Source organism: Taurulus bubalis, assembly GCF_910589615.1.
Source record: "Taurulus bubalis genome assembly, chromosome: 4".
Classification (NCBI taxonomy): domain Eukaryota; kingdom Metazoa; phylum Chordata; class Actinopteri; order Perciformes; family Cottidae; genus Taurulus; species Taurulus bubalis.
Window position 1 is genome coordinate 10001307 of NC_136592.1, and position 25484 is coordinate 10026790.

Below are 25484 nucleotides of genomic sequence, written 5' to 3' on the forward strand. Positions count from 1 at the left end.
AGGAAATGACAATGTTGTCTTGAAATACTAATGCCAGTAGAGCACACATAATTCAATTAGAAAGAAAAAAAACATTCACGCTCACTTTTCTGAATGTGGACTTTTCTGTTTAAATGGCAGATCAATGTCATCATCAATACCGAGTTAAATTATATTATTTGGCCTCTGCGGTTTTTCAGATTGTACATCCCTGTGGAAATTCTTTGACCGATTTGGAAGGGTAGATCTCTCATTTTTTGAGAGGATTAGCGAGGCACAATGCCACGAAGCTTGTGTTCGGCTCGACTAGAGGCAGAGCGTTAACACACGGCTGGCAGCCATGTCGACAGCCTTTCAGTGAGTCAAAGAAGAAGGGTCTTTAAAGATAACAAGATTTTAGGAGGTCAAATTCAAAGAATGTCAAATTTGATTTCAAAGCCAAAGTTTTCATTCAATAGTGACATTTGAATTTTGGTAAAAACAAATACAAAGAAAAAGCATTTAAAAAAAGAAATTCCAATTGGGCATGCTAAATGTGCTTCCAGCCTTTCACATAGAAAACCATGCTTATATAAATCTTGATTCGTATGACAAATGACCTATTGGTGAGAATTCAGTCCATTGCATTTTTGCAGATTGACATGGTAATAGTGAAGCATAATTATACTGAATCACTGCTTCACTTGTAAAAGATTGATGTTGGTAATATAACAGCTGCAAACTACATGATCTCAGAGACAGCTGGAATTTTGTGAACTGTTTGTTAAGTATATTTCTTGTTCCTGCGGGTGGCAAAGAAATGTTTTTTTTCTTTTTCTTCTTTCTTTTTAAACTGCCAATCAAACCTACAAGCAACTGTTGTTAAAGTTGTTCTGGTCAGTAGGCTACACATGTCTCATTATAATTTGACCTCAGTCTGAGGTCTTAAGGCGGATTGGCATGGCCGCAGCTGTCTGGAAGCACAAAGGCAGGTGAAAGGTTAATACTACTTGTGTCTTTTCGTCCCATTACAATCGTGAGGTTACGTTTGTCTCTGAGAAGAAAGTTTCTCCCGTCTGGAGCTCAACTGCTGAATGACCAAATTGATGAGCCATATTGTTCCCTGTAATGTACGGTTCATTATGGCACAGTTAATATTATGATTATATATATTATATATATATATATTATATATATATATATATATATTATATATATATATATATATATATATATATATGATTCATGCGTCTCTCTAGCAGGGGCACACATGTTCCCTGTTGGTTTTACAGAGAAGAACTCTCTCTGATACTGCATGTCTTGGGGGAGCATTGTTTGAGTAAAGTACGGGAGAAGGATCACACACAAGTTTCTGTTTGTTGCATCACATCACCTCATTGCTGTTTGCATCAGAAAAGCTGGGCTATTTGGGATTTTACTGTAGCTTGAGGCTGACTTTAAAACGGCCAAACAAAGCTGAAAATCAACAGCGTAAAGCATTTTCAGTATAACAACCTGATTGGAAAAAAGGAGGAAGAAAAAACAAAGAAAAAGGAAGCATTAATTGTTTTCCACCCCAAACTTCACATGAGAAGTTAAGGGTTTGTTGAATCCTGGAAACATGACAGGGTAGGATGGGGAGAAGGGCAAAACATTTTCTAAAACACAGAATCATCTATGGGGAGTGAGTAATACTAATGTGGCACAGAGACTCAAACTCAGATGTTTTTCTTCTCCTCAGTGACCTGTTGTGCAATTGTAAAAGACAACGTTCATTCCATTTCAAACTTATTAACCGTGCATTATTTGAGGCCTGTTATGACTCACATTAAAACTGATTAAAGCCTTCAGGGACGTGTATGTTTTGTCTTGATAACTGTGTAATTGTAACATGAAGTTGCCACATTCAACAACTATTTAAATCGTCTTTAGGTTTGGGTTGGCCTCCAAAACGGTCGTGTTGGATGCCTTTGGGTTTTTTGTTGGAAACTATCTACCGGAGACTCCTCAATAACTGGAGGCTATTAGTACTGTACTTTGGAGTAAATGTTGCGTTTGTTTTTCAGTAGCTTGCCTGGTTGGTAATTCCATTCAAGAAAAATGTGCCCCGTGGGTTAATTCACATTGTTAAATTAGGCTCATTCGAGATGAGCCAGTTCTGCGCAGAATCGATCGCCGGCAATCGGTGCGCAATGCATGCCGGTTAGATTTGTGTCTGACTTGCTCCCGACTTGCACTGATGTTATGCATACGCGGTCAACGATAATCTCACGAGAGCAAGGCGGCCGTGGATTTTAGAGCCAGGCGCCGCAGTAGCCCTCCACCAACTGCGTGGCCCAGCGCAACAAAGTCACGACTATTTGCTGTCCTGGCTCTTCAATGGTGGAATGAGCCCCCCATTGACATCAGGACAGCAGAAAGTCTCTACATCTTCCGTCGCAAACTAAAAACACATCTTTTTCGACTACACCTTGAATAAGGAAAGTAGCACCGTAGTAACACTTTAGTAGCACTTAAATGGCACTTACTGATAGCACTTTGTAGTTTAACTTTATTGAAGAAATTGTACTTTCTTGATTCTTGTTGTTCTGAGTTTGTACTCATGGTTGAATTGCACTTATTGTAAGTCGCTTTGGATAAAAGTGTCAGATAAATGTAATGTAATGATGGGAAACGCCTGCTGTCACCACATCAGAAAGCTGATTGGCTCTTAGATCTGACAGCAAACACCACATGTTGTAGAAATTACTTATTTTATGTGTTGTTGTAATACTTAACGCTCGATTGTTGACTATTAGTCTCCGATTTAATCTAAAAACACATCTTCTGTGGTTGATAATACAAACTCTTATTTATACAACACATATCAAAACCAGTAGTAATGTATTTCACAGGCAGACATAAAAAGAACAAAGGATGCAGCTACACGCACATTCTACATATATATTTATAAACACATGTGAATACATCCAGACGTGATCTGTAAACTACAAGAAGCCTAAAGTTCGGAACTAATAGGAAGTCATGTTTTCTGTGACTTCCTGTGTATACTTTGAAGTCAGCTGAAAACTGTTCGACTTGACCGCAGTTTTTTGTGAACGCCTCCTGCTGCAGTTAGATCACACGGTTAGATTGCAAACCAACTGCAACCATTTCTGCACCCTTGGCAGACTCGGGTTGCACAAACCATCCCACCTACGGGAGACCCATGCACCTAAAACGAACCGATATGAGGACGAGCTGTTTGACAGCTCACCGCGGCCAATCAAATGCCTCTTCAACCGGACACTGAGGGGGCGGTCCCTGCTGCAGTGATGCTATTGGCTGAATTAAACCGGCGCAGCTGACGTCCCCTTTGCGCGGGTCTGTCAAAAAATATCTGACCCATAAATGTATACAGCTAACGACTCAGCGACGGCTTGTACTGATTATATAGCTTACGATTGATGGACGGATAAGAAAGGTGGCAGTGGAGGAACCCGGTACGTTGTAGGCAACATTTAGTCCTTCTGCGAGCGGAAAGCGTTAAACTAGCGTAACGTGACAGTCCATAAATTGGATTAGCGCTCAGTAAAGCCTCCAGTGAATGATAGTTTAGCGAACTTTGCTAGCGTTAGCTGGGTGACGTGAACGTTAGCTCGCTGAAGGAAACTATAACGTTACGTCTGGCCTTCTCTGATACCGACAGAGGGGACGTCTGCTCTCCGTTAACCGGGCGTTAACTTTAGCCGTCCGCCAAATGTAAGACAAGAAAGGTAATGTTGACAACTCCGCGAGTGTCGTCTTCACCACTTTTTTTTTTTTTTAGGGTGTGCGCTACCGCGACGTTGACGTGACATATCAAGGTGTAGAGGTCATTCGCTTTAGGACCAACAACATGGATGGGTACAGTCAGCGGTTTGACTCCACTGCCGGACGGGACGGCAAACCTCAAAAGAAGAAGGGTGTTTCCAACCACAACACATGTTACGACGAGGGAGACCGCAAACCGAAGTTTGTAAGTATGGCGGGCTAAATGTAATCGTTTTATTTAGTTATATATTATTTTAGCTGCACAAGGAGGGTGGTCTTTTCATTCTTCTAAAGGATGGCCTCTCAGTATTACTTGTCAAAAATGTCCAATTTATCTCTGCTGTCTCTGATGCCACCTGTGGACTACTCTGACTTGACACACACACACACACACACACACACACACACACACACACACACACACACACACACACACACACACACAGTGCAAAATTAACTAAGGGAAAAGTGTCTGCATTCATATAATACATTCTCGTTTTTTTTTCGTTTTTTCTTGCTATGGTAGTGTGAATAGTTGAAAGACTCTTTAGAAAGATATGTAACAATGACCTTTTATTAATGTATTATATTTCCAGGAACGTAAATTCATTCAAAACTGGCTATTCAGCTATGCTGTGCCTCAGGAAACGTAGGTGAAACAGAGCTTGAGCCATAGGAATAGAAGTGGAAATGCCTGTGCAATGTTCTTACTTGACACATTATATTATCTACCTTGCGGAGAGAATGCCTTCACAGAATCTCTCTTACCCTTAAAAAAAGCTCATGAATAGTGCAATCTCTGAATGCATTTGTGATACGGTGACCTTGACTTTGCATCTACGAAATCAAAAGGTTAAAATTAGCACAGGGTTTAGCCTTTACACTAATCCATGTCCTTCCTACTATTGCATACAAACCAACCTACATTTCTTCTACCTGGTGAATGTCTGCTGTGTTCTTCTGGGAGGTGTTGCTGTTTGGACAAAGCATTACCATTGTTAGGTTTCCCGAGGAGGGGTCTCATTTTCAACATCAACAAACTGTGTTTTGTTGATGTTTAGGGTTTAGCCAATTAGACTTTGGGGCTGATCACACATTGAGAGTCCTTGAGGTCATGTTGTTAAAATGTCAATAAGCACAAGCAGCGTTTCACCTATCATGCCCCTTGTTACCCGTCCTTGGGGATGAAGTTCCTTTGTAACCTTTGGCAATATTGTTTTCCAAGATCATTTTATATCAAAGACCACTTACTTGTAGCGTTTGTGCAGTAGTCATGAAGATGGGTCAGTTGGCAGCGCCTTTTCACTGATGTCAACAAGAGTGAAGAGCAAAGCATTGTTGCGTGAGCTGAAATACACTTTCCCACCCAGGCTGACAGAGGTGTTAGTTATTATTCTGGTTATTATTCTTTTTAAATTGACACCATGTTGCTTGAATTTTCTAAATGCTCCCCTTACGGTTTGGTTCTTTCAGAAATGCACAACCAAAGAACATCTTGTTTCTTATTCTCACTAAAAGATACATGCATTTCTTTGTCATGGCACAGCTTAGTCTTGACACCTTTCTCAGATTGGACATTTATAGTTCATAACATTATAACAACACAAAACTGAAAAACATTGGCAATAGTTTTCACAGTTAAGAGCATTCATGTGTTTAGTCATCTCAATAGGTGGCACTGCAGTACCACAATATTGACTGGAATTGGGGGGAAATGGATTTTCCATTGAAGGCCACTTTAAGGCTATTTTCAAGGAGCGCATTATAAAAGTGAAGAAGAAATGGTGCAGGATGTTAATGCAAATGGGTTAATGTTCTTTTGAGATGCTGTTTTTGGCCTTCTTAAGTACAGGGTATAAAGGATGAGTAGGTCTTTTTTCATTGTCAAAAAATCAGTTGCTTCTCAGTTTAATCTCTGAGCAGATTTTATGGTCTCTTTAATCTCATGTGTTTATTATCTTTTTTCTGTATCACTCATTGTTGGATAATCTTTTTAGTGTTAACGGGCAATATTACTGAATGTTGGTGCTCAAATAAATATCTGGGAATAGATTTAGCATAATTGAGACACTTAATTTGCATATTCAATTACTTTAAACCTTTTACAGACCAAGTAAAAAAAAGAAAGAAAAGGAGACGTTTTATTTTTATAAAAGCATGAAAAACAGAAAAGAGATGGGTAAGAAACAAACAAAAAAAAAAAAAAAAATATATATATATATATATCATGTTAGAGCTGAAAGTGAAACAAAAACCTGGTTCTGATGAAAAGTGATTCATGCGTAGTATTTTGCCAACATTTCTTGTGGTCGGCATTTTTTTCCCCCACAAATGCAAATTTCTTCATTGACTTTTATTTCTTAAAAGTTACTTTGCTGACTGGCTTTTTATTCAGTACCTGCCGGTGAGCTAGTGCTGAAATGGTAGAGGTACTGGTAGGATATTAATGAATTAGTCGATTGACAGAAAATATACTAATACAAGTAGTATATGGATAAAAAAAAAAAGTCTTCACTAGATCTTGTGAGGACAAAACCTTGTGGCACTATGAGTGATATAGGCTACAGCAAATTTAAACACATGTGACCTGCTTACTCGTGAAACATTTATAAGGGGAGTACTGAAGGAAAAGTTAATTAAAATCTTGACTTGAAAGACCAAAGTTGTTTTTTATTACTGCTAATTGATGGTGGTGCACTATTGTTTCAATCGCTGCCTTGTCATGAGAATTTGCTTTCCTTCGGCTTGTGCAATTGCTGAAACTGAAAAATCTGATAGAATAACAAAAATAAACAGATATCAGTGCTGTTAATGAAGGCTATAAAGAATTACATTGGATACCGTTTTGGGTTGGGTTCCACAAAGTAATCTCTTTTCTGTTGTGGACTGCATGTGCAGTGTTTTCTACATCAGCAGGTTTTTTTTTCGATGAGGGGTTGTCTCAGTTAATTGAAAAAGATGTTATCAGAGTTTAATTAAATGAACAAGGTGATAGCGGAAAGTGAAGTGAATCCCCTGATATATTTACAAATGACTGTTGTGAAGATTTGCAATTGTGAGAACTTGAAAAACATTGCTGGTTAACCAACTAGCTTTATAGCCACAACTTAATTTGTTGTTTTGTTAGTTTTTTAGTTACCAGGTGTGTTTCTTACCTGACACACTTCAGATCAGAATCAGAATCAGAAATTAAATAATTTTTTAATTAGAAATAATTTGCAATTTCTCAAGTTTATAAGGAAAAAACAAAGAAGGCCACCTGTGGATTCCAGATGCTGATTGTTGGCGCTGTGATTTAGATGGAACAAGACTCTAAGTACCAACTGAACATCCTGATGTGTGCATATTAAAGGCCCATGCTGGGTCCACGAGCTGCAATGACTTTATACTTCATTGCAGAGACTTGTACAGCCGGGCACTAGAGTGCGACAGCTGGCACAAACGGCTGCTCGGGCATCGTTGGTCATTACAAAAGAAGTAGCAACATTTTGATGAATTGCATAATGTCTATCCATTCATTTTATATTTGCCATTTTTATGTTCCATACCATTAATCCTGCAGGAACAGAACAGGTGGATTTACTGTTTTAATTAACTATTCAGGACATCCTTCCCCATAATTTGCCTTAGCAGAGCTAAATAACAAGTACTTGAATAACAATTAGAAGTTAAATTGTTGAGGGACGCTGTTGAGAGGAGTTTCCTCGTGCTGTTAGCTTCTGTTCCCCCCCTAGCTTTAAGTGCAGTTTTCATCTTTTTGTGTTCAGAGAGTCAGTTTGCTCTTGAAAGAGATATGTATTCAAATCAATTTAGTTTCACCATTCCCTCATTGTTGGGGGCTGAATAATAATGAAGTTTCTTAAAGCCAGCCTATCATTTTTGTGTAATGTACTATTCAAATGAATGTTAAAACAAGTGTGCAACAGTTGTAGGGCAAGGTGAAAACGTTTTTGAGAATAGAGGCCGGGGTGGGAACGCTGAATTGAATTTTGTTAATTATTTCACAATTTGTTGGTTGATTTATTGCTTATTCGTCCCTTGCGTTTTTTCATGCGCTTGTATTTGACTTCATAATATCCAAGTTATATAATTTTGACCCCTTTCTAGGTGCATTTGACCCCTTTTTAACATTTCACCCATGAATGAAATCAGTAAGAATAGTCCGCGTTGGAGTTCGTCTTACTGTAGTTAGTGCTATTCCAATTAGATGCCTACTTTTGCATAGTCTGTCACGCTGCGGCCATATGAGGTAAACGTTTGACAGCTGAGTCCAATTAGTTTGACCAATTGTCAAGCTCATCAGAGGAGATAAAATAATTCCTGTATTCTTCACATTGTGGGTAATTTTATCAGTTCAATTCAACTTTATTTCAGAAACATCGGCTTCTAACATATTATTAACATTTTCTCATGTCACCTTTCAGTCTGTTTCTTTTCGAGCACAGTTTGGACAAAAATGCGTGATGTTAATCTCGGAACACTCATTAGGGGGATGGCTCATTGACAGCTTGACACATTTTATTCCGGGCGATTTTATTTAATTAAACACGGGTGTGTATTGATTTATTTCTCCGAGGTTCTGTGCGGTCTGCTTGAAGGAATCCTAACCTTTACATGTCGGTTTTTCATTCAGCATTTCAATATGACAGCTTTTTGAATTTTTCATATTTTCTGCATTGACTTCCCTTTCCTTATTAGAATTATTCCTTTGGCCTTTTTTTGACTCTGTTACACCTGTTCAAAATACAGATGGCAACTTTCCCAAGAAGTCTACGGAAAAAAAAAAGACAAACAAACAAACAAACAAAAAAATCCGCTCGAGCAGACAAAGCAGCAGACAAAAGTTGCTCGGCAGGCACTGAGGTAGCTGGTGCGCACAGATAACAACAGGCCAACTGCCAATCTCCTCTATGTCACAAATATATCCTTTATAATTTTCAGACAGGGCTTGTTGGAGCACTTGAAGCAATTCATGCTTACACGACTGGTGCCATTGATGTTGATTAACACGCCATTTGGTTTTAGACATTTGCACATATGTTTAATAATCTGCTAAAACTGCACTACTGGGTGCTGCAAAAGGATTTTCTTTTTTTAGGAGAACTTTGGCACCCACCCACCGTGCTTGGTGATGGTTGTACAGGCTCCTGGGGAATGTGCGGCAGTTTGGGCTTTATTCAGCTGGCACACATTGGTTCTCTTTTTAAAAACCTGTGAATCACAAGCCTTGATAGCCGCTGCCCACTAATTTAACATCACAGCAGGTTCCCCTTTGCATGGCAATCTAAAGGATCGCTGGTGAAGGTATGTTAATGAGATGGCCACTGCAATTCTCAGATATCAGTACGATTGAAGTCCTTTCTTCGAAAAAATTGCAGAAGCATCTCTCTTTTTGTATTTCAAGATGAGCGCGACAAAGTAGAGGCTAAGCAACACACTTCACCGTTGACCTTTTCAGAATGCACCTAAATTCTGCAAGAAAACAAACGCCACACATTTGCAATGCAGTGTATAAAGAACCAAAATGTGTCTGTCTATCTGTTGTTAATAATAATAATATCAGGGTTGGAACAATATTTTACTTCATGTGTCCTGATTATTTTTATTTTTTCTGTTCCCCTCCCCCCCCTTGTAGCACTTACCATTTAGGAATATCACTGATGATGTGGTAAGAATCGAGAAGCTGCTGTGCTTTCTCTTCCCTTGGTTGTCAGTCTCTGCAACCTCTAACATCCCTCTACTAAAAGTCATCTAATCTGCTTATTTTGAGTGGCAATGAAACTGGATCTTCATTAGATTCAGTCACATCACACAACACTGCTGCTTTTCTCACTTACTAATGTCTCTGTTAACTCTACATGTCTTTCCTCAACATGTGTTAAACAGATGTTCGGTGTACCGTATGTGCTTTGTTCCCACGAATGGCATTGTTTATCTAACTCATAATAGATGGTTTTGTCTACATTAAATACGCTAAACATATTTAATGTATCTCAACTTGGCACTGAATATTCTTGTGTACGCTTCCCTGTGTTAACTGTGTTTTTTTTCTGTTGTCTATACAGCTGGACAGATTTGCCAGCATTCGGATCCCCGGCAGTAAAAAGGAGCGGCCACCCTTATCGCACTCAAAACACAATACTAATGACTGGTCCACTTCTTCATCAGCCACCTCACATCAGTTTGAGGAGCTTTCATCAAAGATCACCACCGAGAAAGAGATCTTGGCTCTGTTTGAAAAGATGATGGTATGTTGTTTTTAACTATGTACAATATAGTCAAAGGTTTCATAGAAAAATAGTAGTGTGATAATGAGAAACCTACATGTGATGCAAAGTGACTGAGTGGGAAAGTTTTGGATAAAGATGTTAAAGGAAACACTGAATATAGCAAGATGGGCATGTTTCATGTTTTGAACATCTTTTGAATGTTTTGTCACATTTGAATAAAAATACAGAAAATGTATAAATAAGCAGCACTTTTAAAATGTAGTTATTTCTTCTGGTGATATATAATACATAATGATACAGATTTCGGCTGGATAATGGCTATAATAATGATGATAATAATAATAATAATAATAGACACTCTTTTACCCTGTTTTCCAGTCAAATTCTCACATACTCCTCAAACAGATTTTTCTGATTGTGATTTTCTTTGTTATTCTATTTTCTTAGAGGACATTCGATAACAGCATATCGCTGCTGTAAAGATGTTGGGAGATGACTTCAACTCGTTTTCACTAGTTTGGAAGTGTGTCATTGAGCCAATAGATAACTTGTGGAACTCAAATGACTTAAGACTTTTGGGGCTGACAATGTCCAGACATACTTTACAACAATATGTCTGAGAATAGCACAACAGGTAGACACAAGTAACAGCGGTATGGCTACAACCATTAATGCAACACTGTTGTGGTAAAAGGTTATGGTAAAATGTGAAAACCCTAATAATATCTTTTATTAGATTTAAAAAAAGAATATTTCATTCTTTTTATTTCAGGAGGACATGAACTTGAGTGAGGAAAAAAAGACTCCTTTGAGAGAGAAGGACCTCAACACAAAGAGAGAAATGGTCATCCGGTATATTTTTTCTGCCTCTAAAACTGTAAGTTTTTAAATGCGTATTTTTTAACTTCATTTTTTTTTTATTGATGTTTTGCTGCCTAACTTTATATAGTTACATGATTTAATGTGTTCAAATGTTTTGTGTTTTTAAGACCGTATCATTTTGTTTGCTCTCTAGGCATATATATATATATATATATATATATATATATATATATATATATATATATATATATATATATATATATATATATATATATATATATATATATATATATATATATATATATATATATATATTAGGGCTGGGCAAAGTTGAACAAATTTAACTGATTAATCGCATGGTTTTTCTGGGATTAATCGCATTATGCGCCAAATTCAATAATGAGGTAAAAACTAGTGTATTGCGTGCTTTTATTTTAAAGTAATGTTAACAGAACATGTGAGGGACAAGCCACTCCTCCTTTTGTCATTGTCATGACACTGCAGCACGAGGCTCCTGTGATCGCTCTGTGCTCGTTGAGGACAGAAACTACAGAACAATACGTGCTTTGCCGCTGAGAACAGAAACTACAGAACAATACGTGCTTCAGTCTGATGGCAACACGCTGAGGCTGCGGAAGTGTGCGTGCATAAGTAAATCACCTTCAAAGTAAAAGCAATGCCGTTGTATTGCATTTATGGCGTGTATTTATTTATTTTTTCTTTTTTGATTGACCTCACGCGGGCCGGACTGGAAGAGCCGTAAGATGCCCAGGTCTGAACTACGCCGTCTGGGAGAGGTGTAAAGTTCAGCACCTGTGTGCGGCAGCATTAAGCCCCTACCAATGCAAAAAACGAGTTAACGCACGATCAAATAATTAACGGCGTTAATAGTTAGTTAACGCGTTAACACAGCAAACGTTAACGCGTTAACGTGCCCATCCCTAATATATATCTATCTCTCTCTCTATCATGCATTTTTCAATGAAAAGTTATGTCTCGCATTTGATTATTCAATATAAAAAATAACGGAGTGCAATCTTATTTGTCTGACCATGCGTGAGATGTTCTACATCTGCACATTTGTAAAACTCCTGAGATGATAATAATAATGAGAAAAGGAATATCTAACAGAGTAGTCATCCATCCATCCATTATCAGCCGCTTATCCGGGGTCGGGTCGCGGTGGCAGCAGGTTCAGCAGGCCGACCCAGGCTTCCCTCTCACCCGCAACACTTTCCAGCTCATTCTGGGGGATCCCGAGGCGTTCCAAGGCCAGCCGGGAGATATAATCCCTCCATCGTGTCCTCGGTCTTCCCCGGGGTCTCCTACCAGTTGGACGTGCCTGGAAAACCTCTTATGGGAGGCGTCCAGGAGGCATCCTGACTAGATGCTCGAACCACCTCAGCTGACTCCTTTCGACACGGAGGAGCAGCGGCTCGACTCCAAGCTCCCTCCTGGTGTCCGAGCTCCTTACCCTATCTCTAAGGCTGAGCCCGGCCACCCTACGGAGGAAGCTCATTTCGGCCGCTTGTATCCGAGATCTCGTTCTTTCGGTCACGACCCAGAGTTCGTGACCATAGGTGAGGGTTGGAACGTAGACCGACCAGTAAATGGAGAGCTTCGCCTTCCGGCTCAGCTCCCTCTTCACCAAGACGGACCGGTACAGCGCCTGTTTTACTGCTGCAGCCGCACCGATCCGTCTGTCGATCTCACGCTCCACCTTACCCTCACTCGTGAACAAGACCCCGAGATACTTGAACTCCTTCGCTTGGGGTAGGCAGTTTGTCCCCACCTGGAGGGAGCAATCCACCGGTTTCCGGCAGAGCACCATGGACTCAGATTTGGAGGCGCTAACTCTCATCCCTGTCGCTTCACACTCGGCTGCAAAACGCCCCAGTGAATGCTGGAGGTCACGGTCCGAGGAGGCAAACAGGACCACATCATCCGCGAACAGCAGAGAGGCGATCGCGAGACTCCCGAACCGGATCCTCTCCGCCCCCTGGCTGCGCCTAGATATCATGTCCTTGAAGGTCACGAACAGGACCGGTGATAAAGGGCAGCCCTGGCGTAGGCCAACACCCACCGGGAACGTGTCTGACTTATTACCGAGGATACGAACACAGCTCCTACTGCAGGCGTACAGAGACCGGATGGCCAGTGCCAACGGGTCCGGCACCCCATACTCCCGCAGCACCCCCCACAAAAACCCCAGAGGGACCCAGTCGAAAGCCTTCTCCAAGTCCACAAAGCCCATGTAGACTGGTTGGGCAAACTCCCAGGACCCCTCCAGTAGTCTTGCAAGGGTAAAGACCTGGTCCACTGTTCCACGACCGGGACGGAATCCGCACTGCTCGTCTTGAATCTGAGGTTCGACTAGCGGTCGGAGCCTCCTTTCTAGCACCCTGGCACAAGCTTTTCCCGGGAGGCTGAGCAGTGTGATGCCACGATAGTTTGAGCACACTCTCCGGTCCCCCTTCTTGAAGATGGGAACCACCACCCCGGTCTGCCAGTCCATGGGCACTGTTCCCGACCCCCATGCGACACTGAAAAGGCGTGTCAACCAAGACAGCCCAACAATGTCCAGCGCTTTCAGCATCTCAGGGCGGATCTCATCCACCCCTGGCGCCTTGCCACCAAGCTTTTTGACTACCTTAGCGACCTCTGCCAGGGATATGGGTGAAACCACCCCAAAGTCTTCCGGCGCTGCCCCCTCTCCGGGGGACATGTTGGCCAGGTTTAGGAGTTCCTTTAAAGTGCCCTTTCCACCGCCCGACGATGTCCCCAGTCCGGATCAGCAGTTGCCCCCCCCCCCCTGCTGAGAACAGCCTGGGGTAGCCCCTGCTTTCCCTTCCTGAGCCGTCGGATGGTTTGCCAGAACTTCCTTGAGGCCAACCGAAAGTCCTTCTCCATGGCCTCCCCGAACTCCTCCCATGCCCGAGTTTTAGCATCCGCGACCATCGCAGCTGCAGCCCTTCTGGCCTGCTGGTACCCGTCAGCTGCTTTAGGAGACCCCTGGGCCAGCCAGGCCCGAAAGGCCTCCTTCTGCAGTTTGACAGCTTCCCTTCACCACCGGGTTCTAGGGTTGCCGCCACGACAAGCACCGATGACCTTCCGGCCACAGCTCCGAGCCTGGCCCGCTGCCCGGTCTGCATAGCACCCGACCCCGATCATTCTCCCCGCGGGTGACTGCTGCTCCATGCTGTTTCTTCGGGCTAAGCCCGACCGGGCCCCATGGGCGAAAGCCCGGCCACCAGACGCTCGCTGACGAGCTCCCCTCCTGGGTCTGGCTCCGGGAGGGTGCCCCGGTTTCCCTTGTCCGGGCGAGGTAGCTACAGACCGTGGGCTGCTATTCATCGGGGTTTTTTTAACCGCCCTTAGTCTGGGCTCTCCCCCGAGACCTGTTTGCCTTGGGAGACCCTACCAGGGGCTGATGCCCCGGACAACATAGCTCCCAGGATCACTGAGCCACTCAAACTCCTCCACCACGTTAAGGTGGCGATTCATTGGAGGAGCAGAGTAGTCATTTAAATGTTAAATTAAGAGGCCAGGATGTCAACATGGTACTTTGTAAGAATTTACAAAATATCCCAGTCATCAAGTTATAGTGAAGGTCTGCTTATGTTGTGGACGGGTGGGGCTCACTAACTAATATCCAAATAAACCCAATAGATTTCCTGTTCCCTGGATGCATACTACTGAGTTTATGTCCCTCTCTGTTGCTTTCTCTCTCTCTTTCTCTTTTGGTTTGCTCATCTTGTCCCAAAAGGTGATCAAAATAGATTTTCATCTTTGAGTTCTGTTTCTTTTGGCTAATAGGGCATTACAAAATACATAGTTGATGCTTTTGAGTAATACACAAATGGATGAGGTTTGATATGAATTCTTAATAACAATTTTTAATGCTGAAAGGCAATTGCTTCAATTTCGTGAGTTTGCCTTCATGGTTGATTGGTCCTCCTTCAAAGTTTCAACATTTAGCCCGAAGCTATTCTTTTACTCGCCCTCAAAGAAGGACAGATCTTGATGAAGGGTGATAAAACTGTTGGTGTTTAGAGAAAAACAATTTCATCTCCTAAGAAGTCAGAACTATGGACCTCCACATGAAAAAAATGGCCATGCTTTACATCAATTCTTCTTCCCCTTAAGACTAGAATAATATTGAAAGACTACAATTTGCAGGTGATACTCCATTAAATATCTATCCAAGAGTGTGTTCATTGAATAATAATGAAAACAGCCTCCCTGAGGCTTTTTTAAAATTGATTTCATGTAACAGAGGCTTTTGAATAACCTTTTTCTGATGGCACATATTAACTTAAATCAACTGTAATGAATGCCCCATATCTTAACACATGCTGTTTGCTGACAGCTGAGATTATCCTTTTACATGTTTTTATTTACTTGTATGAATGTTTTCTGGTTAACAAGTTGGCACAGTGTCTTGCAAAAATTTGCTCTCATCAGACATCTCTCCAAAGTCGCCCGAGGTGGTCCAGCTCTAGTTACCATGGGGACCAGCCTGTTTGTATAACTAGATTTGTTTACCTGCATGGTAAAAAATAAAAAAAATGTTGTTTTGCCACTGGCAAAATAGCAACAAATTTAAAATCCTTCAAAACACCAGTTTTTATGAAATGCTACATTTACACAAGTTGTGGTCAATTATGTTTAAAACGTTTTGAAATAAGCATGGAGACATACAGTATCTCTCTCATATCAGTAATTACTGACTTAATATAGTGTGAGAGTACGTTTAAGATACTCAGTTAAGCAGATTTACGGCTGCACAAGCATTTTTTAATTTTCATATGCTCTGGCAAATTAAAAATGTAGCTTACATCAACAACCTGTGCCAACAGAGTCACAGTGCTAAACCATTGCATTAGTAATGCTCAATATTAATAATTCATGTTATATTTGTTTATAAACATACTAATTGAGCCAATGGTGTCTAACTGGCCATGTGCAATGTATTGCTAAACTGAGGCTCGCAACATGAAGAAAACATTTTAGAAGAGGTGGGAGTAGGGTAGAGGTGCACATTGTCCTTGTTTACAAGAAAGTTCTTGTATTTTCTTGGGGTGGGTGACGAAACAAGACATTCCAGTGCAACATGCACAGTGGTGAGCTCTGGTGGCTTGTAAAGGCACTAGAGCTGATCACTATGGCTGTCCTCGACCAAAGACATTCTTAGTCGACTAACACTCCTACAAATTTGGGGACTTAGATTAGTTGATTGAATTGAAAGCTCGGAAAACATAAAAGCACCACTATAAAACGTGTGATTACTAGAGATGTGCTTATAAGTTTCTTGTGAATAAGTCATTCAGCCTAAAAAAGGACTAATTGCGATGGTGCCGAAATCATCCAAAATGCCCTTGAGAAACTTTACAAATGGGTTATTGACATAAAAATGAAGGTGGACTTCAAAGATGGGTTTGGTCCCAGCAAGGCTGCCGGAAGGTGATGAAGTAGGGATGGGGCCAGGATGAGAATAATTCAAGGACAAGGACAACCCCCTTCACACTAATCAGCAGGTGGCAAGCAAAACACGGGAACCTAGCTTGGGTCTTGATGAGTTGGAACCTTAATTCAGCGACAAATTGCCTGTTACATTTCTCTTACTTGAGCCACAAAAAAAAAATATATTCCTGATACACCCTTCTCAACTACAAGACGGCTTCGCCAATCAACCCTTTAATACTGCATCCAAATTGATGTATGCCCCTTGCTGACATAGTTAAGTGTGGTGTGTAGCAGTTTTTGTCCTGAAATAACCAAAATGGATCTACTTACTGGAGACCCCGCTGTGTTGACTTGTCTGCAGTTCCCCTGCTGGGTAGGAGATTGTGTTTTACTTTGTGTTGCCTTTTGTAAAACACGTGGAAACTATTTCCAGAAATGCCTCTGCTCTACTTATTGGTTTCTATAATTGTTCTTCTGTAAACCTGTGAAGAGATTCCCTCTACTTGCAGTTTCAATGGAATAGATGTGGATCAAAACCCACAGTCCTCGATCTAAAGCTAATGCCAATGCTGATATGAGCCTGTCTTACTTTGATAAATCAAGTGGATGTCCTCAAAATATTCATGTTTTGCACAAAACTTTCTGTGAACCAGCCAAAGAGTGGAGCTCAGTTCACCTCTGACTTCCTCGGGATGAGCTGCTCGCAAGCCTCAGAGACTTTTAATCAGCTAGCATTTGAAAACATGAGGCAGGGGCTTATTGGCTCAACATTGATCAAACATAAATTGTGGTCTACTGGCTCCCAAATTCCAATCGTGGCTAAGACCTCAATTACAGTGATTGATTGTTGAAGGAGCTGATCATTGAAAGAGAAACAAATACATAGTTGTAGGTAAATGCACATTATACAACGTCAACGGAGTGTGCTGACCACTGAGTACTTTTTGAACAACTAAATGTTGATAATCAACTGTTTAACCGTTAACCGACAATATTATTTTGGCCGATTAATGCCAATAATCAGTTTATCAGTTAAAATAGATATCAAAATAATAATAGGAAAAATAGAGCTAAATTCCGAGAAGCAACTTGTCATCTAATGGCGAGCCCACCTTCAAGGTCAGCACACCTTAAGGGAGCATATTAATAGCACGGGAGCTCTTATGAAGTTGAAAAAATAGCCTCTATTGGAAATAAAGGAGTAGAAGGCTCATAGGGAACACTTTCTGGGATGCTCTCGAGCAAATGATGTGGCTGAGGCAGAGGCTGCCGGTGGGTTCACACCTCCTCTGGTTACAGCGGTCGGGCCAACAAGCTGTCACTAAATCTCCTGTAGCGAGAAAAAGGCCAAAACCAGACCTCACTGTTGCGGCCACGAGCAGCACTCGTGGTTTCCTATTGGTTCGACTGCTGAAGGCCTTTAGAGATGCAGAGAAACGAACGGGCTGGTCATCATCACGTCTTTATCATTACCAGTAGGCCAAAAGAGACACTCACTGTATCGTTGATGGGCCTGTATGCAGGCAGGTGGTGGGTCAAATTGATGACACTGGAGGGTGGCGGTGTTGTTGCCGAGGAGCGCTCGATTCATTGGACCACGAGCTGATTGGAAGGAGGGTGCATTTATATGCCTGGTGGTACTGATGCAGAACCTCATCGGGCTAAACCAGTGGCAACGCTTTTTTTGCTTTTTCCACAGGTTCAAACTGGATACCAAGCTATTCAGTAGTCATTGAATGTCACCAGAGACTTGGAGCTGAAGTTTTTTTTTTTTTTGTTCTCTTGGCTTTCATTCAACATGCACATGATCAGTGTCCCTTTTCTAAGGCTATAGAGGTGCTTAGGATGATTATATCACACATTCTTTGATGATTAGGATAAGTGTTTTTTTTATTGATATCATAGATTTGGGCTTTAGATGTCAGGGGAGAGCCAGACTGGGCATAGTTCCATTGTTTTTGCAGTTTTGGCACGCCAGGGATTATTTATTTCTGCTGGTAGTGACACAAGCTGATTTCTGAGGCCTTTGATGAATGAAAAAATGTACCCAGTGATGTGGGATGTTTTGGCAATAGTGGAGCTGTCTTGATAAACCAAATAAATGTTGCTTTCTCTCCACACCACCATCACAAATGAAATGCGAAGAAAAGCTTCAACTTGAATGGTCTTGCTCTTGTCTTCCTTGACTATAAAATGTGCAGGTGTATTCACTAGTTTAGCGAGATGCATGTAGATTAATATTATTATCAGGGGAGGTACATTGGTCGTTTTGTTTCTATGGTTGGATACATTTGATTGGAATGGTGTACTTTTTTTTTTTTTTTTTTTTTTTTAAGGTCTTATGGGTCCATCGGGATTGGGTGACCTTTTTAGTCATGCAATTACAAATAAATAGTGGTTTCCTTCAATATGCAAAGATTTTTGATTCTGTTCCACTTTGTACATGTGTTATTTGGGTCAAGTGTTATTTTGATGTTAGATATTTATAGGTTTTGAAACTAATTAAGAGACCATCCTATTAAAGAAAACACAGGAAAGTATAACCCAGGCTTTAGGCTTTGATTCAAAAGCTTTGAAAAGTGAGGTAATAAAATACCTATTTTTATTTGGAACTTTCTATGTTAATTTAGAACATAGTATACAGATACTGGTACAAACAAAAATAATGGGAATAAAAGTATGGCTGTCTTACTGGTTTACTGGTTTACTGCCTTCAAACTACAGGCCAGATTCTACTTAATGTAGAAAAAACACTTGCCTCACTTCTACATGTTCATCCAGATGCCATGTTTCTTTGATACCTATCTGCACTATTGCAATACAGTTGAGCTACTATTGAGTGATTTAGCATTGTGTCATTTATGTGTATTTATGTCATCATAAATACACATCCATATGCTATTTAATGGTATTGCAACAGTAGTAGAATACTGTTTCAACCCTTTTACAACAGATGTGTTGACTATGAACTATCTGTCACTCAGGAAGAAAAATAATAGCCACGCATTCAGAATTATCTTATATTTTGTGAGGTGATTAAACCCCAAGATGGTATACTACAACTTCAATAACTTGTTTTATTGTCATTTCATTTGTAGTTTTTATGTTTCAATTAATCATTCACTCTCAATGCTCAACACAAGTTATCGCTGCACAAAGTGATGTCTCTCAGACTTTATTTCCAGTTTATTCAAAATGGTTTATATTTTTTAGAATTTGTGATTCTGGACAAACTGCCACTTTTAGGATGTTAAGCGAAAACGTTCATAGAGTTATTCTGGTCTTTTGTAACGATTGCATTGTGCTGGCGAAATTATTTGCACTCTAGAGTGCCATTTTGTGAAATTGAGAAGAAGATAAAGAAATGTAGGGAAAAATGGCGTGTATACACACTTATATAACGGGGCTTATGAGAATGAAGTTTATTCAAGTAGGCTAGACTTAAATTGATTTTCAGGTTCATAAAGAGACGGGTAGATGGTACCGTCAAAAAATCCTTGGGCAGTTTTGCACATTTGTACTGTCAGTGTACCAACTATTCAGGCTTCTTGGCCTCATGATGTTTTGATCACTTTTTCTCCGGCTGCACTAAATAGATTCTTTCTAACTTTTCCAGGGCAGCTTGAGAAGCAGCCATCAGATATCTCCCCAGGAATTCCTGGGAGAGCTGAAGTCGGGGGTGATGGACGAACGTCTGTTTGCCTGTCTGGACTCGCTGCGAGTGTCGCTTACCAGCAACCCCGTCAGGTACAGTGCATGATTATGACAACGCTCTCTTCTTTCAACTGTTTAACTGATTATTAGCATTGATTGGTGGCCTCACCAGTGTCTCTTTTGTAATTCCTTTTGTTTAAATACACATAAATGGATGGACACATATACTGCACGCTTAAACATATCTTTTGAGTTGGAAGCTAAATTATATGACTATATCTACTGTAACTATGTGATATTAACATTTGAGTGTAAAGGCCAATGCTGACCTAGTCGACCAGTTGTGACTTATTTATAGTGTCACGATTGTCTTTTTTTGTAATAACACAGATTTTTCAAAAATGTTTTTGAGAGTAGTGTACATTCAAGCCTTAGAATACTTTTTTGACAAGAACTAATAAGATAACACCACTTCTAATGCAAAATTAGGGTTGGCACATTATGATCAATTTCTAACTAATTCAATCCAATAACCCAGCAATGACCAGTTGTCTCAATAGTTTGTATAGGTTGGCAAGTTTTGCATGCAGTGTTTATTTATTTATTGCTGTCAATATCTTTTTTTTTTTAAGGAGAAATGCTTAAAAAGAAATGGCAATTATGTCATGATCACATTTAATCCCCTATATTAATTTATTCTCTTTAATAATCTCTTACTAATTACTATTTACTTTTTTTAAGCTTGTATGAATACCTGCATGTTAGGCTATATTGCCATTAGTTTAATGAATTGGAATGGATTCTTTCACATTTTTATTTGTGAATCCTATCATGGACATTAGACGATGTGTTTCTAAAACATTTAAATTCCTTAAATTTAAGCTCTTGTTTGACAACATTTTATCAATAATTATTTTCTCAAAAATTCCAGATAACACAATATTGTAGTTGTAAATAGTTTTGGACTGGGATAAGAAGTTATGCACTAGTGCACATCTTGACTGTAATAGTGTTTGTGGTAGGATGGCTAGCTTTGCAAAGGTACATTTGTTGCCAGTACAAAGTAAATCTGACGGTGACTAGGGGGAGGGGGTGTTCCCTTTGCTTCTATCTAAGCTTCATTGACGAGCAGATCCCTGGCAGTCTTGTCTTGGTTGTCTCCTTCTCTTAGATTTAGATTGCTGCTTTGGGCTCTCTCTCTGAGGTTGGGGATTTGCAAGTTTGTTTCACATTATCATTTACTCTGCCAGAGCCACTTTAAAGGCGGTCAATCTAAGATTCACTGACTTTTTAACACTACCACCACCTATTACCACCTACCCATAACCAAAGTAGATATCAACAATAAACTGCTACTTTTAGCTGCAGGAGCCATGCAGAAGTACTGTGGCTATCTGGATGAAATGATGAGACAGAGTGTGAGAGAGCAGCAAGATGTTGACCCGAAAAGAAAGGCCCTCACAGATTTGCTGCAGGATTTGAAAACAAAGACATACATTTGCACCCTTAAGAAATCAGTGGATGAATACGCTGAGAAAGCAGATGCAACAAGCAAACTGACCTTGATCACCAAATCCAATGCTTTCTGCCACACTGCAAAAGAAAAGAATGCATCTCTACTGGAGATTAAAAAGCAGATTGATAAGAAGCTTGCAGACATGAAAAAAAACAACCTGTGAGAATTTATTTGAGTGGTTAAAACATAGAAATCTCCTTTAGGTTAATTGTAAATTAGAGGGGATTTGGTTTAGAATTTCCAAAATCCTCTTCACTGACACAGCTTCTAAAGTTCTGCAAATATGTGTCAGTGTTACGGGATAAAATAGCTATTAACTTATTTAATGCCTTTTTTTCAAACATTATTGCTGTTTATATTATTTAAAGCTACACAATGGAGTTACCAGGGGTTAACAAATAATGTAGTAGTTTGCCTCAAAGTAATACAAATGTATTGGTAAAATGTATGACGCGTATGACCCCTGATACACTCCACAAAATGCCTTTCTTGTCAAAAACAAAAAGTTATGTCGTGCTGTTAACTGATAGAGGATGACTGTTGTCTTGCATCCTCTTTGGGACTCTCGCCTTGTGTTTTATCCGTTGGCGAAATAACCACTGTTGCTGCTTTGCACATGTTGTGGAAGTCTCGCATTAGAGAAAGTTCCTGTTAAGTCGAAAAATCAAATGTTGACTCTGGTTTCATAACATCATCCTGAGGTGCTCAGCGAGTTTCACTGAGCTGTATTCACTGCAAGCCACAGGCGGCTGGTTGAACTCAACAGTATAAATCAAAAATTAACAGATGTTGTTGGGAATTAATTGCAATCTAATGAGAAAAGATGCAAAGATAACCACATAATGGTGCAGATTTTGTAAGACGAATGAATTCAGGCTTTTCTAGGGCTTTCCGCAAGACAACAAGCAAACAACTTAAAATGCAAGTATTCTGAATAGAGTTTTGTCCTCCATTTCTGAGTCGACAACCACGGGATGTCGGTGACGACTGGAGAAGAATCTCAACACTAATTGGCTTTTGCTACGCAAGTTTGAAGTTGAATTATTTCAAGTCTATGGTTTTAAGTCTGCCTATTTGTGTGGCTTCCGTGGTTTGTAGTGAACACACCATTAACCTTATCATATACACACACATACACTTGAAAAGCGCTCCCTCTCACTGCTGCTCTCTACCCAGTGTATGTATGGCGGCACATGGATATACAGATAGTTCATTTTGTTTTCTAGAACCTGTTGTGCGCTGCAGCTCTATCAAGACATCCACAATTTGTGTTAAGACCTTTTGATGATGATGAATCCACTTTTATTTTTTTGTTAGCCTCAATTACAATGGATATTATAGTTGCAAACACTGTCAAGGACAGATATGCGTACAAACTTTAATTAGACAAACATACTCAAGTGTTCATTTTGTTAACAGTAAATGAGACTTACTTTTTACTTTTAATGAAACATTGGTTGGATTAAAATGATATAAATTACCAGTGACTGAATTCATTTCAGTGAAGAACTATGACGCGAGTGACGTAGAGCCATGTTAATCACTCCACTTTTTGGTCTATTTTACGCTTAATGGGACCATCATTTTCTGAACATCATGCTCTATTGAAGAAGATTGAGACTAACGATTAAACCATAAACTAATGTAACTTAGAATGATTACAGAGGTATTAAATCAAGTGAGAAGGAGGGTAATTTTCTCGTATACTTCCATTTTTACTTCTTTTTGCAACCGGAGGAGTCGCCCCCTGCTGGTCAGGAGAGAGAATGCACGTTTTAAGACTCGCATTGGCTTCTCTCGGCAGAACCGCAGGTTGCTGCCTGGTCCACTAACGGTTTTCAGAGCTTGGTGAGGGAGAGGATTTGATCCGCTTCTGGAATTCCTTTGCTTTATTTAGTTCATTGTGTGTATTTGTGATAAATGCTATAAGAAGGCGGTTATAAATTCCTAGGAATCATGTTATTACATCATGAACACCTCAAGCGTGTACATGACTGTATATAATGTATGAATAAAATATGTGATCGCTTGCTCCCATGAAACCGTGGTATAAAAAGCAAAAGTCTATGCGTACCCACTGCTGTTTATGGAACCCTCACCTGTGTGATCCTCGAGGAAAACGTGCCTTGCAGGCTCCCACTTTTGATTAAGTCACCTCTAATGAAATGTACTGTCAGGCTTATGTGTAATGACATTGTCTGGCTTGATCATAAATCTGCCTCGGCTAGAAACGATGGGCCGACAGCGGTAACCCCTTGCTATCTAATGGCACCATTACAATCCTGAGTTGTGGGATTGATTTGGCGATGAAGGTATTTTGTCTGCCACTGTTTTTGGATGCTGGTCACTGTCACTTTCTTGGAACCGTGGCAGCAAACATCTCTCACTCACTGCCTCAGTCCAATATCAGGTGTTGTCAGATATAGGCTGGCAGACTTATGTGCTCCCTCATCAGGTTCCTCCTGGCGAAGAGAGGGCCGACTTAGAGGTAATTTGGTACTTCCTGCAGCTCCAGAGTGTCCTGTGACGCTTGCTTCTGACCCCTGTTTGCCTTCCCCACCTCTGCTATTCTAGCTCTCTCTCCCTTTTTGTGAAGCGAGGCCACAGTGCTAGCCCACAGGACCAGCAAGGCTACAGGATGTAATTGTATTAAATGGATTTGATAAATGGATCTGACAAACAAGTGGAAATTGTTTTTTGATTTTATATTAAAGCTGACCTTCAGGTTCCAGGTTCCAGATTTATTTATTTCTTTTCAGTTTAGCATCCTGTATCCTTATACCAACGTTTTAATAAACCTTGGATGCTTTTCTTTCATACACCCGCTACCCATGTAGTGCACACACACAAGGCTAGAAAGAACAACCCACATGCTTAAATTATTTCCTATTTGTGTTGAGTGGTAGGTTGTGAAAGCTGTCAATGACATCGGTGTAAGCAGCCTTTGAAGTCGCCAAGAATGCCAAGAATGTCGGACTTTACAGTTTTTTTTTTTTTTCTTCTCAAATTGACATATCAAAGGGAAATTTGTTGGATTGTCTGAATATTTTTATGATATTGATCAAATGTGCACATTACTGTTACTTCCACCTCCTCTGTCCCTGGAGAACCCTCTTATAGTCAGTTAACTTGCTATACATAAGACAACAGTTCAAAGTTCTTTTTTATATATATATATATATATATATATATATATATATATATATATATATATATATATATATATATATATATATATATATTTGTGGTTCGTAATCGCTTTAGCGGAGTGCAACGACACGCTTCACTGCCGTGGAACCTTGGAGGTATTCTCCTGAGATTCTGTTAGAAGTCAAGCTACCTTAGCTGTGAAGTTAGCCAGATAAGGTGATTCATTTTTCTCTTTGATTTATGACTGTTTTTGTTTCCCAGGGAATGGAATGATGAATTTGTTTTCTTTATTTAAAAAAAAAAAAAAAAAGAAGCTCTCTCCCTCACTCTGTTTCTCGGTGTCTTTCTAAGATGATAGCCCTCAGTCGAATGCTGCTGTGCTTCTTTTGAATCCGTTGATGGTGTGTCGTGATTACAGTTTTCCTCCGATCCCAGAGTGAGCGTTAATTACTGTTTATTGCATTGTATAATTAACAAATCCAAGTAGTTAACAGTATCTCATCCCCATGTTGGAAGACAGACCAATTACATGAGGTTATTTTCCAAGAAGTCATGTTGAAGTTTGAGTCGGTGTTCGCAAAAGACATGGAAGATTTGAAGTAGCACGATTTCTGTGTGTCAGTAGCAAAATCCTGTCCTTCAGCGATTTAATAGTGAGGAGGAAACTGATCCTGGTTTCAACGACAGAGCCGATCAAAGCTTTGTATGCAAGATTAAGAATGGTGAATTAATCTTCAGGTGTGCCAATGAATGATTATTATTATTATTATTATTAGCCAATGAGAGAGACGAGGCAAAGCAGCCGGCCGTGTTTCCCAGCAACGGTAAAAGTCGCGGCCCTTGAGGCTGACGTCAGCGAAGCGGGCTTACTACTGTTCACAGATATCGCCATTGCT

General features: G+C 40.3%; 1 protein-coding gene across 1 annotated transcript in view; it reads left to right on the top strand.

Moving 5' to 3' along the window:
* Window positions 1-3835: 3835 nt before the first annotated feature.
* LOC306735724 (protein diaphanous homolog 3-like) overlaps window positions 3836-25484 on the top strand; it is a gene marked incomplete at both ends in the record, with an annotated part of 144443 nt that continues 122794 nt past the window's right edge. Inside the window, 5 exons of the mRNA XM_079217260.1 lie at window positions 3836-3955; window positions 9386-9418; window positions 9816-9998; window positions 10753-10857; window positions 19885-20015. Of these exons, the coding sequence (XP_079073386.1) occupies window positions 3836-3955; window positions 9386-9418; window positions 9816-9998; window positions 10753-10857; window positions 19885-20015 (572 nt within the window). The remainder of the gene's footprint in view (window positions 3956-9385; window positions 9419-9815; window positions 9999-10752; window positions 10858-19884; window positions 20016-25484) is intronic.